Source organism: Trematomus bernacchii, unplaced genomic scaffold (genome assembly GCF_902827165.1).
Source record: "Trematomus bernacchii unplaced genomic scaffold, fTreBer1.1, whole genome shotgun sequence".
Classification (NCBI taxonomy): domain Eukaryota; kingdom Metazoa; phylum Chordata; class Actinopteri; order Perciformes; family Nototheniidae; genus Trematomus; species Trematomus bernacchii.
This window is the reverse complement of record NW_022987807.1, coordinates 856,394-872,281: the sequence shown is the minus strand read 5'-3', so window position 1 is coordinate 872,281 and position 15,888 is coordinate 856,394. Positions and strand designations below refer to the sequence as shown.

General features: G+C 40.1%; 2 protein-coding genes across 3 annotated transcripts in view; one reads left to right on the top strand and one right to left on the bottom strand.

Annotated features, from left to right (window-relative positions):
- Positions 1 to 1,642: 1,642 nt before the first annotated feature.
- pgam5 (PGAM family member 5, serine/threonine protein phosphatase, mitochondrial) lies at positions 1,643 to 8,227 on the bottom strand. 2 transcript variants are annotated; one of them, XM_034150881.1, is made up of 6 exons: positions 7,714 to 8,227; positions 6,537 to 6,709; positions 4,689 to 4,814; positions 4,456 to 4,550; positions 3,632 to 3,765; positions 1,643 to 2,176 (listed from the first exon to the last, which is right to left on the bottom strand). In XM_034150881.1, exons 1-6 carry the CDS (start codon positions 7,941 to 7,943, stop codon positions 2,026 to 2,028), a joined length of 909 nt encoding a protein of 302 aa, XP_034006772.1. In that variant the 5' UTR covers positions 7,944 to 8,227; the 3' UTR covers positions 1,643 to 2,025. The 2 variants fall into 2 exon arrangements, with proteins under 2 accessions (XP_034006772.1, XP_034006773.1); XM_034150882.1 differs by having other exon boundaries at positions 3,632 to 3,762.
- A 1,645-nt stretch (positions 8,228 to 9,872) lies between these two features.
- The window catches only part of zdhhc8b (zinc finger DHHC-type palmitoyltransferase 8b), a 90,534-nt gene continuing 84,518 nt past the window's right edge, over positions 9,873 to 15,888 (top strand). Inside the window, exon 1 of the mRNA XM_034150883.1 lies at positions 9,873 to 9,976. Coding sequence (XP_034006774.1) covers positions 9,873 to 9,976 — 104 coding nt within the window. The remainder of the gene's footprint in view (positions 9,977 to 15,888) is intronic.

The window sequence follows — 15,888 nt, the reverse complement described above, 5'->3', positions numbered from 1 at the left end:
ACAAATAATTAAATATATTATAAAATATATACAATATTTTAATTTTATTTTGGTATACACTAGTTCAAGTTTGTTATAAATAGTATAAATATGTTGTTGTAAATAAAGGAAAACTTGTATTTTTGTATTATTTTTAAACCTGTTACACTTAGAGAAATTGTTCACAATAACCTCAAAGCTTTTATTTTTAATGAATTTTAGTTTGACTATTTCTTGTTTGTTTTTTTTAAATGAAAGAAAATAGAATCAAAGTATGTTTTGTTCATATAAAATCAAATGGGCTTGTTTTGTTTAGCTCTCTGCATGACTACCTCTCACTGCCACCTTGTCTCTCCCCGTATATTTTAGAAATGGAGTAAAGAAAGCAAACTGAACCTCACATCTGGGACCAGTTTAACGAGTCCTTCTCAACATCTATACTTTAAAGATTCATCAACGTATTCACACTGGAGAGAAACTGTACAGCTGTGACTAATGTGGGAAATCTTTCACTCAATCAGGTGACCTTCAGGCACAGTATCGTATTCACACTGGAGAAAAACTACTCATGTGACCAGTGTGGGAAAGCCTGTCCTCTGAGTATTAACCTTAAACTCCACATGCACGTTCACGCTGGAAAGAAACCAAACAGCTGTGACCAGTGTGGGAAATCCTTTTCTTTGGGTAATGCCCTTAAAGTCCACCAACGCACTCACACTGGAGAGAAACGGTACAGCTGTGACCAATGTAGCAAATCTCTCAATACAGTAGATGAACTTCAGGCATATTATCGCATTCACACTGGAGAGCTAATCTTGAAATTCACCGCCGTGTTCACACTGAAGAGAAACTATACTGGTGTGACCATTGTGGGAAAACCTTTTCCCAGAGTGGTGCCCTTAAACTTCACCAGCGCAGTGTCCATTTTGGAAGTGACAGCCTTCTTTTCACCCTCTGTCTGAAACCAGAGACCAGTCTGCTCTGTTGCGATTGGTCAACCGCTTAGACATGTCGAGCCCCCGTAGCCACGTTCAACGTATTAGAGAGCTAGCCAGTAGAAAATCCCTCTGGAGGGAACTTTTGGATTGTAGCGTTTGCAGACCATTTACAGCAGGGGTGTCCAAACTTTTTTCACAAAGGGCCACATACAGAAGATATATGAAGGGCTGGGCCGCTCACTAGAGGTATATTGCCTCGTATGTTCAGTTATAAGTTAGTAAAATGAATCAAATGTAGGTACATGATGCTGGTGAGTGTTGGCAGCTCATCCCTTAAAACAGAAGATTGATTATAATAAGGAGAAATAGGAAGGGTGTATTTCACGCTTGTTATGTAAATAAGTCATTGGGCTTTTTTCTTATCAACTCAGATATGTTAGAAAATGTTTCCAACTTTAATTGACTGAATTTATTTGAAAAGTGGTCTCATCAACACATGAATACTACTGTGTAATATATTTGTACATTTATATTTAAGAAGTACAATATAAGACAAGCACAAGTTTCATTTGTGGGCCATACTCCATTATACTTTTAGAATTTGCTGAGGGCTGATTCAAAATGGTCCGCGGGCCGCATTTGGACACCCCTGATTTACATGAACAAAAACACAACACACTACAGGAAAACAGGGAAAAAACATAATAGGGCCTCTTGTGACAAACTGAGGTATTCATCATTTTACTTTATTTACTACAGCTGCACCATACAACACATGAATCCACACTCCAGCATACAGTGACAGCTGTAAAGCTAAGAGCAGGGTTTGCATTTACAACAGCTATACAAATACAACTTTTTTTTTGGTTTAAAAATCAGTCACTTGTGTAAAAATCCTCAGTTACATTCAGGCGCAGCTGTTTGATCACTTCTGCTGGCGTTCTATGGCACGGAGTAATCACGACCACAGAGTGTCATTACATGATGGTAGTTCACTTACAAAACAATAACACCAAAAGTAATTTTCAAGACACTTAAGGAGAGAACTGAGCTTTGACCCTGCAACCAACCGACTGAAATCAGAGTCCCAGAGAATTGCGTGAGGCCGTCAGGTGCGAGTCAGTTTGTCGGGGGGCATGAATCCAGAGTCCCCCAGAGTCCTGAGGGCCACCCTGCCGCTGGGCCGGATGGTGAGCCACGTGATGCTGCCGTTGTTCAAGCCCATCCGCAACCAGCCTTCAGGGGGAAACTGCAGAGCCCTGAGACAACGAGAGGAAGGATTATATTATAGAGCAAAGCGTTTTTTTTAAAGTGGGCTAATCGGTCCAGTAAGTATTAATTTGAACGATATAGAGCGGTGCAGGAATGAGTCCTAAAATCCAGAAATGAGTTAGCATTTTACCCCTTCTGATTCCCTCGTCTGAACAGATTTATAATTTGTTTTCTACGACATGAGATACATACGGTACCGACTGCATTGGTGAATAACTGAAGCTTTTATTCATGTCTTAAATACGACAGTTGCTAACTAGTGTCTAAATAAGACGTAACGTCATCACGGCGAGCATCAGCCACCGTTAGCTCTATAGCTGTAAAAATGTTAGCTTTTACTTCACAAGATTGTATTTATGCTTCAAAAATTACAAAAGTGGTGTCAATATGTGAAGTTTATCTCTCTGAGAAAAACGTGTGTTTGCCACATATCTTATTTTCTGCAATATTCCCAAATCTACAGAAAGATCCCATCTGCTTTCGGCCTTCAAAAGTCTCTGGACCACTCTATTAAACCCTTGTCATAACAAACTAGATATACTAAATAAACTATTTCAACCAGACGCCGAGGAAACCAATAAAAACAGGGCTAATATATTAAGATTAAACTGGACATTTCTATTTAGAGTTCCCTTAAAGGTGGGGTAGGTCATTTTGGAGAAACCAGCTCGAGATCGCTAGAATTTGAAAATACACAGCCGGAGAAAATCTGCCACTTCCTTACAGAGCCCCTCCTCCAACACACACGAACGTGCACATGACCAATGAGGGCACGAGATAAGTGTGTGCACAGATGGAAGGCTGACAGGCAGGTAGGCCATCCAGTTATTTTAGCCGGGCCGGCTAAAATGATTGGTCGTGCTTTTTACAGTACTACGGCTTCCACAGATGACATTTTTTTATGGATTTTTTGTCAAAGCACTTCAGATATTCATTGCTATCGGGATGTTAAGAGCATTCCATGGAATATAACAAAAAGTGTATCTCGAGCCGGTTTCTCAAACTTACCTACCCTACCTTTAAGAGTTTAACGAGACAAGTTCAGCACATAATCAAAAAGATATTGCTTAATAGTTTAAACTAGTTTTGCAAGATTAAAAAAAACGTAATTGTGATTATTTTGAGTGATATTGCAATTGCGACATAATTTACAATTTAAGTGTGAACGACCCTTTTTGAACAATATTCAAATTATCATTGAAAAATGATATTAAAATGATCATGGTTTGGATACCATTTGTGAGCTGGGCCTCAATTCTTCATTTAGATATTTTCACATATTTTGCCTTTACCAAATATAACTCTTACTGCGATTTGGTTATTGCACTGGTCCATAATGCTATTTGATTAGCTCTAGTTTAAACACAATAGTGAGCGAAGCAGGAAGACCACACTCTCGTCTTTGTTGAGCGACATACACAGAGTTCGGCTGAGAGACCAACCTGCAGACGAAGTATCGGATGACGTTGGCGTGGCACACGATGATCTCGTAGCTGTCCTCCTTCTGCTTGGTGTCGGCGCGGTGGATGTAGCGCCGGAAGGCTGCCTCGATACGAGCTCCATCTTCGTGGTACTGCTGGAGGAGGGTAGAGAGGTTGAAAGCTGTCCTTGTCACATGACAGGGTTAATGTATGATGCTGCAGTGCATTGTGGGGAATGTACGAAGAGTTTTGTTTCAAAATGAGGCCAACTTTATGGAAAATGTTAACTTCTACTAAAGGTTTAATCAGCACTGAATCACTTAACTGCAGCTGCACGGCCCAAAAGGAAATAATGGCGTTGAAATTAAGATTGAGAATATAATTATGTTAAAATAAGGCCTTAGTGAATATGAAATCAGAAAAACAACATCTTACCAACATGGCTTAATATCACTGAGGTAAGTTTTGCAATAAGGTTCACCAAACCCGTTGCATCTTCAATCATAAAATACTATTTTACAACTGGTACAAAATGTCCATTTAAACATGATTTCTGCAGGTTATGGACAAGATCAATTCAAGACTTTGTAAGACATTTTAAGACCACATAGAAGAGAGTTGAATACTAAAAAAAATGTATACTGGTAAAGGCAACTAAGTATGAATTTGAATTGTTTAATAATAGAATAGTAATATATTACAACACTCAGAATCTAAATTGAGCTAAACTGAAATATAAATATTTTGTGAGTGAGTGTATGTATGTGTGTACATACGTGTGTGTGTGTGTGTGCGCTGTGTGTGTGTGTGCGTGTGCGTGTGCGTGTGCGTGTGCGTTCTCTCACCACAGCGTCAGGCTTCCAATGGGTGACAGGTGGAACCGGCTCGATAGGAGCTCCCTCTCGCAGCAGATCACAGCTCACCAGCTCCACTCCAACACCCGTAACACAGAGGCAGCGAGGAGGAATGTTAGTATACGTTTGGGATGATCAGCATTTCTGCACAGGCTTTAATTTGGGGAAGGGACAAAACCATAGGGAGAAGCCTTGGTGTTTGTCAGCGCCGCTCTTTCCACTACCTTCAAGGTGTTTGCTGATAATATTGGCCGTCTCTGTGGCTCTGGACATGCTGGAGTGGATCATAACGTCATACTTGATTCCCAACGCCGCCAACCTGGAGCCCGTCAACTCCGCCTGCTCACGACCTGGAAGTGGAGACACAATATCTGTTATAACAAATGGCTGGTCTTACAGGAACAGCCAGGAACCATTTGTGTTCGACAGCTGACTTGCAAACAGAGATTATAGTGCTTAATGGACAAAAGGACCAATCGATTTTCAAAATCATTCATCCCCTCTGCACTCAAACTTTTAAATTCTTGAAAGGCTTTTTAACTTGATTATTTATTGATTTATTATTGTGTTGCTATGAACTATTTAGCGTGTAAATTGGTTCAGGGGTGCTTTCTTCCTGTATGTTCCTGCCTGTGTACATGACATAAGCTGCTCATAACCAATTGCCCCTTGCAGGATTAATAAAGTTGTTGATTGATTGATTGATTGATTAGTAGTGTGCTACAGTGGATACACGCTGTTAGACTATCAGAGACAGAACAGCACACATCTAAGATATTTCTAAACATCACAAGGACCAATACAGGAAAACATTCCTGCCGACTGCAAGCTCACTTTATAACAAATCTCCTCTGGCTGGAAGAGAACTCTCTGCTCCATAGCTTCTCTTGATAACTGGACTTAAGCTCCCAATGTACATTTTCTATCTAATATGTAATCATCCATTCCTTGCACAATTCATGTATATATAATATCCTGCTTTATATGTTGTTACTGTAAATGTATATTTCCACATGTATATTTGTAATTATGCTTTTTTATTTCTATTTGAGATATTTACATTTTGGATTGTTTATTTCTAGTTTTTTTATTTCTCTTATTCACAATGCCTTGTCTTTTTATGCTGCTGCAACGCAAAAATGTCCCAATTTGGGATGAATAAAGTACTTCTTATCTTCTCTTATTAAAGGTAGGGTAGGTAAGTTTGAGAAACCGGCTCGAGATACACTTTTTGTTATATTCCATGGAATGCTCTTAACATCCCGATAGCAATGAATATCTGAAGTGCTTTGACAAAAAATCCATAAAAAATGTTCATCTGTGGAAGCCGTAATACTGTAAAAAGCACGACCAATCATTTTAGCCGGCCCGGCTAAAATAACTGGATGGCCTACCTGCCTGTCAGCCTTCCATCTGTGCACAAACTTATCTCGTGCCCTCATTGGTCATGTGCGCGTTCTTGTGTGTTGGAGGAGGGGCTCTGTAAGGAAGTAGCAGATTTCTTCCGGTTGTGTATTTTCAAATTCTAGCGCACTCTAGCTGGTTTCTCCAAAATTACCTACCCCACCTTTAACTACTGAAGACCTATCTTTTTACATTACATTACATGTCACTTGTTAGACGCTTTTATCCAAAGCGACTTGCATACATTCAATACTGTGGACAATCCCCACAGGAGCAATTTGAGGTGAAGTGTCTTGTCCAGCTACACAACGACATGCTGACTGCAGTGGGACTCGAACTTGCTACCCCCCTGATTCAAAGTTCAGCGCACTAATTTATCCCACTGAGCCACAGCCTACCTGCTTTTGTTTCTACTTGAAATGTGTGTGATGTGTTCTGTTCTCATGTTTGTTCCTTTCAGGACTCCACGTGGTCTGTGTTTTGTTTTTATGTTGACTGTACATTTCTGCCTCATGTTGTTATTGTATTCATGTTTCTGTGGTCTTCATTTTAACTTGTGTTCTTTCTTGTGAAGCCCCTTGTGAATTATATTTCTGTGAAAGGTGCTATAATAAATAAACGTATTATTATTATTATTATGATCTTATCCAAAGGTGAAGAACGAGCACCTAAAGGAGTGAGGATCCTCTCCTTGTCGCTGAGGCCGCTCAGGTTGTACTGCGAGTGTCGGATGAGGAGGATGTTCCTCGTGGCTTTGGGTTTCCCGTTGTCCTGCTCGGAGCTGGGGTCTTCAGTGGAGCTCTCCTTCTTCTTCCCATTGGTCAGTGTAGACGGGTCTCTCCTGCAGAGAAGAGAGGAGGTCATCCTGGGATTAAAGAGGCTTTGTCGGACGAGGTTAACTTGAGGGATTGTGAACTGTGTTGACGTGATCTAAGATAATGAGCAGTAGGACACTGAGAATTTCCAAACATGGTACTTTGAGAAGACGATAAGCAGAATCAATTTGAAAAATGTGCTATTCACAGTTGACTAATTGGGAAAAATTGTAGCAGGAAGAATAAGGAATCACTCTCAGCCTCTCACTATCCTAAGTGTCAGAGGTGTAAAGTAACTAACAAGATACACTCAAGTACTATATTTAAGTACAGCTTCAAGGTACTCGTGCTTTACTTGAGTATTTACATGTTTGGCTACGTTGTCCTTCTTCTTTCCACTACTACTTTTATTTACTCCAAATAAAGAACTAGTATGAATTAAAATAAGCCTTATTTACTTTTTTATACCAGATTCCTATTTCCTGTGTACTATTCAGTTTTTCGTTCTCTTTATTAAATATCAGTCAATTAAACTGTATTATCAATACTATGTGACTCCAAAAAAATGCACAGTAAATAAAGCATCACGTACTTCTCCCAGTTAAAGTCCCAGGCGTGAGAATTGCAGCAGGAAACATAATGAATCATAGCCTCTCACTATCCTAAGTGTCAGTGGTGTAAAGAAACGAAGTAGATGAATTAAAGTACTATATTTAAGTACAGCTTCAAGGTATCTTGTTTTCTACTTCAGTGTTTACATGTCTGGCTACCTTCCCTGTGCAGCATACTCCTTCTTCTTTCCACTACTACTTTTACTTCCCTACATTTCTTTACTCCAAATAAAGAGTTAGTATTAACTACATGCATTTATTGACTTGTTTAAACCAGATTCCCTTTTCCTGTGTACAATTTATTTCTTGTTTCAGTTTCTATTTCCTTTCTCTTTATCATTATAATGTTGATGATCTGTCAATTAAACTGAATTATCAATACTATGTGAAAAACACACAGCAAATATAGCACCACGTACTTATCCCAGTTAAAGTCCCAGGAGTGTCCGGTGGGGCTCGGCGTGTGGTTGGCAGGAGTCCACGCCGGCTGCGCAGCTCTCAGGACGGGCAGTCTGGACCAGCGACCCACCTCTCCTCCCCGGAGATCACCGAACAATCCCCGGGAGTCTGCGGTGGCTGCAGCGAACACCAAGACGGCAGATCCTCCAGCCAGCCCGCACACAAGTTTTAAAGTCTTCCTGTACGACATCCTGAGAGAATAGAGCAAACTGTTGCTAGCTGATTAGCTTAATCTGCGTTACCGTTACAGAAAGGTAACGCAGTCTTCTCCCTCGCTTTTGATTATTTTGTGTTTTATTTGGTGATTCCAATCCAGCAACTGAAACAAAAACGCCCTTTCTGTGCCACAGTTTGAATCAGATGGCAGTTTTTTAAGCTATTAAACTAAAAATAATGCTGTCAGCAGCTCAAGAGAAAAGCAAAGCTAATCTAGACAGTCCAACAAGCTTCTTCTTCGTTGGTTTTATGGCGGCAGCGACCAGAGTTAAGGTGCATTACCGCCACCTACTGTGCTGGAGTGGACAATAATTATCTGTCCCTTTATCGAATAATTATAATAAATGAATACAAATTAATAGAAACACAGGGTGTGAACACAATAATACACTTTCCCTGAAAATAAAATTCATAGATGTAATTCTTGTTCTTCTTGTTCTTCTGTGTCGTGTCATGTTTCTGTAGTATATTTCTATACATATCTGGTGCTTAGTGAAATTGTCTATTGTAGAGTTTTCAAATATCTATCTAGCCTATCTATCTATCTATCTATCTATCTATCTATATATCTATCTATCTATCTATCTATCTATCTGTATCTATCTATATATCTATCTATCTATATCTATCTATCTATATCTATCTGTATCTATCGATCTATCTATCTATATCTATCTATCTATCTATCTATATCTATATCTATCTATCTATCTATCTATCCAGATCTTTCTTCTTCTGCCCCTCTTTCTTTTTCACCTTTGAGCTTTAATTACAGTTTATATTAAAGTTGGAATAACAGTACATAACAAAAAAAATGAAATAATTATATATATATAAAATTATAAAAATTAAAAAAATTATAAAAAAAGTTGCCTCTTTCCGCAATGATGACGACTTCCGCTTTATCTTCTCCATCCAAAACAGTGGCATAAATCCCAACATCTGCCACTTGAGGGCGCTCTTATCCCTAAATCCACAAAGCTAACTGCAGCGGAGTAACCCTGATTATTCTATAAACTTCATACAAGATGCAACAATCAATTGGGGCAAAATTAATGAGTTTCTGAAGAAAAAAGTCTTACAAAACAACATACATCCTAATTTCTGTACAATCTCAACTCATGCAAAAGCTTTATTGTGGCCCTGTTTTCTAACACCCATGTTAGTGATAGGCGACTCTGGCATGTGTTAAGTCATACCGTTTGCAACTTAAAATTTCACTTAAATACATTACTTTTAGTATACAATAACTATACCGAACTTAAGAGTGGAATTCGGCTCTTTGTAAAAGCAATTATTCCTGGGTGGCATGTGTTTGTACGCGTGGGTGTAAACCAATTAAAATTAAACTGCGAGTTTCTAAATGAAGTTTGGTGTAGCTCTCTTCCAATAAAAAAAACAGTTTGCAGAGCAGCTCCACTGACACTAAACTGTGAGTCTTGTTAAACTTTCAGAGCTTTTTTTATAATGAATTAATTAATGTACTGCAAGATTTAAAGAGCCGGTGAGCTGCGTGAATAGTATTTTTTTTAAATCTGCAAAAATAATTTGGTGGACAGTGACTGTGCATTAGTACCAAGTGCATGCTAATCAACATTATTGTCCGGATCTGTTTCTTGTGAGGACACTTGCAGGGTTTGCACAGAGGCTCCACCTTTCCAAGCGGTTCAGTGACCTCACCAGGGGGCTGGATTGTGAGGGTGGGATTTCCAGGCTTTCAGTGAGCTCTCTGTGTATTCCTGCCTCTCTATCGGAGGATCTATGCGGCTTCACCGACAGCAAACACGGACCGGTTGTACCTTTTATTAGCCTCAGAAAAGCCCCACACACTGCACACTGGATCTTATTTCTCTACATGCGACTCCAATCGGAATAAATAATTGAGGAATGTGGAAATTACAGAATGCCCAACAGCGCTGGAAAGAGATTTAAACCCACCAAATACATCCCAGTATCCACTGCTGCCACTCTCCTGGTGGGATCGACCACTTTATTCTTCGTTTTCACGTAAGTTTGCATCGCTTCTTGTTCCCATTCGTTGCATGCCGGAGATTTTCCCTTTACTGTGTGTGGGTGCCACCCACATTACACAGAAAAAGAGTGGATTTGCTGCTCGAAGTTGGGTGGATTCAGTCACTTGTGTAGAAGAAGTGATTTTATAGGAGTGTGTCTATCCCAATCGGGGTATCTGGAACTGGTTTGCAAAGAGCAGCCTTCCCTGTGCAGCCTCAGTCAGACTATTCACCCAAAGCCTTCCCTAATACCTGCAGGCGAACTTCCAATAAGCCATGCAAGTTTAACAACGCTATAATCGTGCAGGAGACCACAGTTTAGGCCGCAGACACACACCACACACTTCCCATTCAAGATATGCCGCAGGCGGTTGTTGATACAATTAAAATGGTTGCATTGGGCCAGCAGGCGGTTGTGTTTAATTCATGCTCACTCAGCTGGGATATCAACAGTGTCATACAACCTGTTAAAGGGCATTACAATCAGTGTGAGGCTGTGGTTCCCAAAGTGGAGTCCTGTACAGCTAGGATTTCATTGCATCCACCACTATGCCTCACCTAATAATGTAGGTTTCTCTTTGGAGTAAACCAGGATTATGGGTAACCTATGACCAAGCCCAACAGGTCCTTACTCACTCAAAAGCTATATTGCAATACATTATATTAAGCTTACACGACAAAATAACTTATTAAAAGTGCAACCTTGAGGATGGAAACTCAAAACAGCAAAACTATTGATAGAACATTAGCTTCAAATTGGCCAAGTGCTTTTTCAATTTGATTTGTTTTACCTAGTATATTAGTAATCAGTCACTTTAAGTAAATATTGTGACAAGCAAGTGACATCCACACCATCTGGATGGTTACAGTCAACCAGCATCATTGTCCCCTGCATCTGGTGAAAAGGGAAGCTAGTGTTATAATGTTAATACAGAGCGGCTGTAGGCAGATAGCATCAGAGCGTGATGTATCTGGTCTGAATCATCATTCCCACATGCATTCTCCCCCAGTGCTGCTAACCCCTAGGTGAATGCGTTACCAATGAAATTATCAACTCGATCTCACATCTGCAAGGAGCCCACAGGGGGTTGGGAAATCATTTTGGAAACCTCTGACCTGGACTGATGAGTGTTGAAACAGATCATCCAACCTTTAGCCTTTTGTAGAGATTGGTTGTCTGCCAAAAAAACCTTTGAAGAAACCTATATCGCTGTGGCTAATGTGGATGATGTGTCACTGTATTCGCACACTAATCAACTCATTTGTACCTCATTTGTTCCCAATGAACAGCTGTTGTTGATCTGTACCATTAAATAATGTATTGCTGTTTGACAAAGATCCATCCATCAGTATCACAAGCACAAGGATTGGATTGGATACTGAATGAAATTGGATGATTTGATACTGAATGAAAAAAGCAGGACTACGAAGCAGGACTACGAAAATGCTTAAGCTGCTGCACCCTAAGTGGTTTTGCGCACACTCAGGTCAAGGACAGAGACTGAAGGAAACATATGGTGTTTGTGGGTGGCGTCTGTAGGATGCATTGTAGCTTTAAAAGTCCCAGCACTCCTTGGTGTAGTGTCTGGGGCTTTGCATAAACAAATGGCCTGATTTACAAGTACTGGTCTCAAATAGATGTATTAGGATATCTGCTTTCTGCTTGCTAATAGGAGTTTTTGCGGCCTAGGGATTAAGGGTTTAAATGATAATATGAGTTGTTCTTTTGCTGGGGTTCATCCCGCCAGCAGATGGTTAAAGGGTGAGGAGTAAGACTTCACTCTGGTGCTCCTTAATTTCCCAGTAAAAGGTTTGTAGGATTGAGTCACAAATAATGGCACCTCCGGGGGGGCAGTGCACGTCCAAACTAGGCCATGTCTCATCATTCTCAAACACACATTAGAGTCCATTATGGTTAACCTAGTCTAGCCTTGTTTGTGGCTCGAGAGCAAAGCTACACTTATACGCCTTAAACCATAAAACAGTGGCATGGTATCCTAATTTAATCAACCAGAATATCAAACAACAAGGGCAAAAGAAGAAAAATGTTATATGTGTATGTCGCTAAAGAGACATGCAGCGGTAAAAACAAAAAAAGTATATACTCATAATGCCAGGGACACGCATCTTTTTTTATTCCTAGTCGGTGTGTTACATTTTACACTATTGCCAGCAGGCCACTTGGTGTCATATGGGCAATGGAGGATGACACTCGGGTCCAGCAAGGGCACTCATAAACACACACGCACACACGCACACGCACACGAACACGCACACTGTCCATGGTGTGTTACTGCGTTTGGCTTACAGTTAGTGTTTCCCACAGAGATTGAATTAGAACACATTAGTACAGATTTATTTATATCTCCACGTCCACGGCATGACCAACGACTCATCACAAAATAAGATACTGGTGATATATTAAGCTTTTAGTCATGGTTTAGCCATCATAATATGATCCCAGCCTTATCTGGGCCTATGACGAGGCTCATACAGTAGCTTAGAGCTCTCCCTGTGTCTACATTTGTCCCAGCGCTGAATACCAAAGTTTTCTTTTACCTTTTTAAGTTATTCCTCACGATGGCATTATCACTGCCTTTGACCATATGGGCAAAACATCAGTAGACATGCTTGCCATGCTGGCCAACCTCATTTGTTGCTAAGCCTAACAGTCCATACTAAATGTCAATTGATTATATGAGCAATATCATGATTGCATTCAGCAGTTTTTGCCATGTAGAGCTGGACTATGGGTGAGGTAGTCAGTGGTTGGGTCACAATCAGCAGGCGGAGAGCGGAGCTGCACACGAGAGCAGAATCTAATCTCCAGCTTCCACATCTGTTTCCTCCTTTTCACTGTATACCCATGATTGACTCAGACTTCATTCAGATCCAAGTACCGAATGCATTGTGTGGCTTTTGTGCAGCACTCAGAGCTTCTTGTAGAGATTTTTAAAGCTATTTTAGTTTGGAGAGAGTGAAGTTGAGGAAATATTGGAAAGAGGGGGGAGTGCACTTGTTCCTGTGATCCTACATTAACCTTCTAGCTTCTATATCTTGGTACCAATATGGCGTCCTCAATGGTTATTTATAGAGACATACTGCGGGGTAAATTAGTCTACAGAACTTCTGTGAAATATCTATTTTTGGAGAAAAAAGCAGGGCTATCTTATTTACACAGTACAGGAACTCGCTGTTTTCTCACAGCAGGTCTGGTAGAATAACAGAAGTGTAGCATACCTCTGGGACTCAAACACATCCTATTGACCAAAGGTTATTCAACACATGCTAGTTAACCGATATGGCTAACGCTAGCTAGCATTAACATTAGTGATTTTCTTGAAATGAAATATCTTGAATATCTATAAAAACTGATAAAAGGCCTACTTATGGAGCTATTTATACACTTTACATACCATGTCAACCATCATGTTGAATGTACATTTATTAATACCTTTATATAACTGAATTGTAGGCCTATTTATTATATGTTGCAGAGAGTTTGACATTTTAAGACGACGGTAAAACAATTGTTAGAAGTTGGATCAATTAGCTAGCTAACAGTTCCAATCATGCACATATCTTATGTTGAAATGTTGAAGCTAAAGAAACCGAGATGTTTAAAGTACAAGAATTAGAGTATAAATGAAATAGAGTGGAAAGCCATGGTTAGCCAAAATTGGGTTACTACAGACCAGAGGTGTGGACTCGAGTCACATGACTTGGACTCGAGTCAGACTCGAGTTACCAATTTGATGACTTTGGACTCGACTTGACAACATCACAAAAGACTTGCGACTCGACTTGGACTTGAACACCAATGACTCGGGACTTGACTTGGACTTGAGCCTTCTGACTTGAGGTGACTTGATAATTTAATTCAGGGGTCTCCAACACGCCGATCGCGAGCTGCCATTAGGAGAGCAGAATCTTCAGCCGCTGCAACTCTTGCTGAGAATCCGTGCAGGCAGGGGCGGGACTTTATTTTGCTGAGCCACCATGCGGCCAATCATATGCGAGGACACACTAGGATCATACCATTATGTGAAAGAAGGGTGGGGGGCAGACGCTCCAAAGACAGCAGGTGTAGTGGTACAGGCCAGCTACAGAGCCACGGGGAGCCGGATTTAAATGCAAGTGCGTCGGAAAAAGTCTAGAAATTTGCGAAAACCGAAAAAAGAAGCAGCATCTGGCTGCATTTCAATGATATTGGAGAAAGCAAAGCTGAGTGCAGGATTTGTAAAATGAAAATAACCTTCAGAGCAGGGTTTTTTTTTTTGGTAACCACTCAGGATTTATTGCCAGAGGTGGGAGAAGTTCAGATCTTGTACTTGAGTAAAAGTACCTGAGTGTAGGAATACTCGGTTACAATAAAAAGTCCTGCATTCAAAATGTTACAAGTAAAAGTACAAAAGTATTAGCATCAAAATATAGTTAAAGTACCACCTGCAGAGGGATCTAGATTCAGGTGTTCTTTTCCCCATAGAGACGCCTCGCTGCACATTATCCCTTGCATAAAGATAGATTGTGGGTCCCTTATAACATGCTGTACACAGTGGAAATAAACATTCTGGTCACCTCAACATCAGGGATCTTATACATTAAACTCCTTCTGAATCAAACCGTCATGGTAGCCTTACCTTACTGATCCCTCTTACAATAGAAGACAAACACGTTACTTTACCAGCAGAGAGAAAATGGATTATTAAATTATTAATGTGACTAATAAAGAGCAGTTTGATTATTAAGTATTATTCTGTTGATCGATGTCATTACATTTGTTGAAAAGCACATAATGACTTGTTTAAGACTCGTTTTGTCAAAGTTTAGGACTTGGACTTGACTTGAACTTTCCCATCCTGACTTGAGACTTGACTTGGACTTGAGCACAAAGACTTGAGACTTGACTCGGACTTGAGCGCAAAGACTTGAGACTTGACTCGGACTTGCAAAACAATGACTTGGTCCCACCTCTGCTACAGACTGCTTATAGGCACAACACAGTAGCTCTCCTCAGCAGTAGCGTGCAAGTCACTTACATTGTCTGTACAAATGTAACATTTTTGTGGCGAATATTTCATTGATTTAGAGATAGGGTTAATTATTAAACCTTTGTATGAGTGTGAGAGTGTAAGGATTCTGATTCAAATGATTAATGTGGACTAAGATAAGTCCTTTTAGCTTTATTTGGCCTATTCATTTACTTTCACATGTCCCCTTCTAAGTCTGCTGCATCACATTGTGTTGTTCATGTCATGTTAATGGTCTGAAAGCATAATTGAATGTTGGTTCTTCATTGATCCTAATTCCTGTGTGTGATTATGTGTGCCGAGCTGCTGTTGCTTTCTGTTAAGGGCTTGAGTAAACAAGCTTGTAACCATTAAAGCCTCGCTGCTTGGTATTAGTGTTCATGAGAGGCTTTCTGCTTCCTACTGTGTGGCGTTGGTGTTTGTGAGTAAATGAATTGTTGGTTTAGTCCGTCCTGTATACGCTGTGGGAAACAGGCATCTTGTCTGCCTGTTTTTAAATATTGCTCACATGACATTGGGACTGATTTGAGTTGAGTTTGTTTATTCAAATTTGTGATTGAGGATATATTGCCAGGTTTGAGATGTGCCAAGGGCAAAGCATTTCTTAGAAGGAGGAAATTACCAATTCATAAGCGATGAATATGGATCTCATGAACCGACATCTATCAACGCGAGAACATCTCACTCCCTGAAGTGATACGACTGAGGAATTAACAGAGCTTTTGTGACATACTTTTAAAACTTTAACCTCCAAATTAGCTTTACAAAGATGTTCCTTGAGAGCAGGAAGCTTTATCTCCACCTCATCAGTATTCGTCTGCAACCCCTACTCAGAAACATTCGCTTATATTTTACAATTCTTCCCTCACACTGGCGC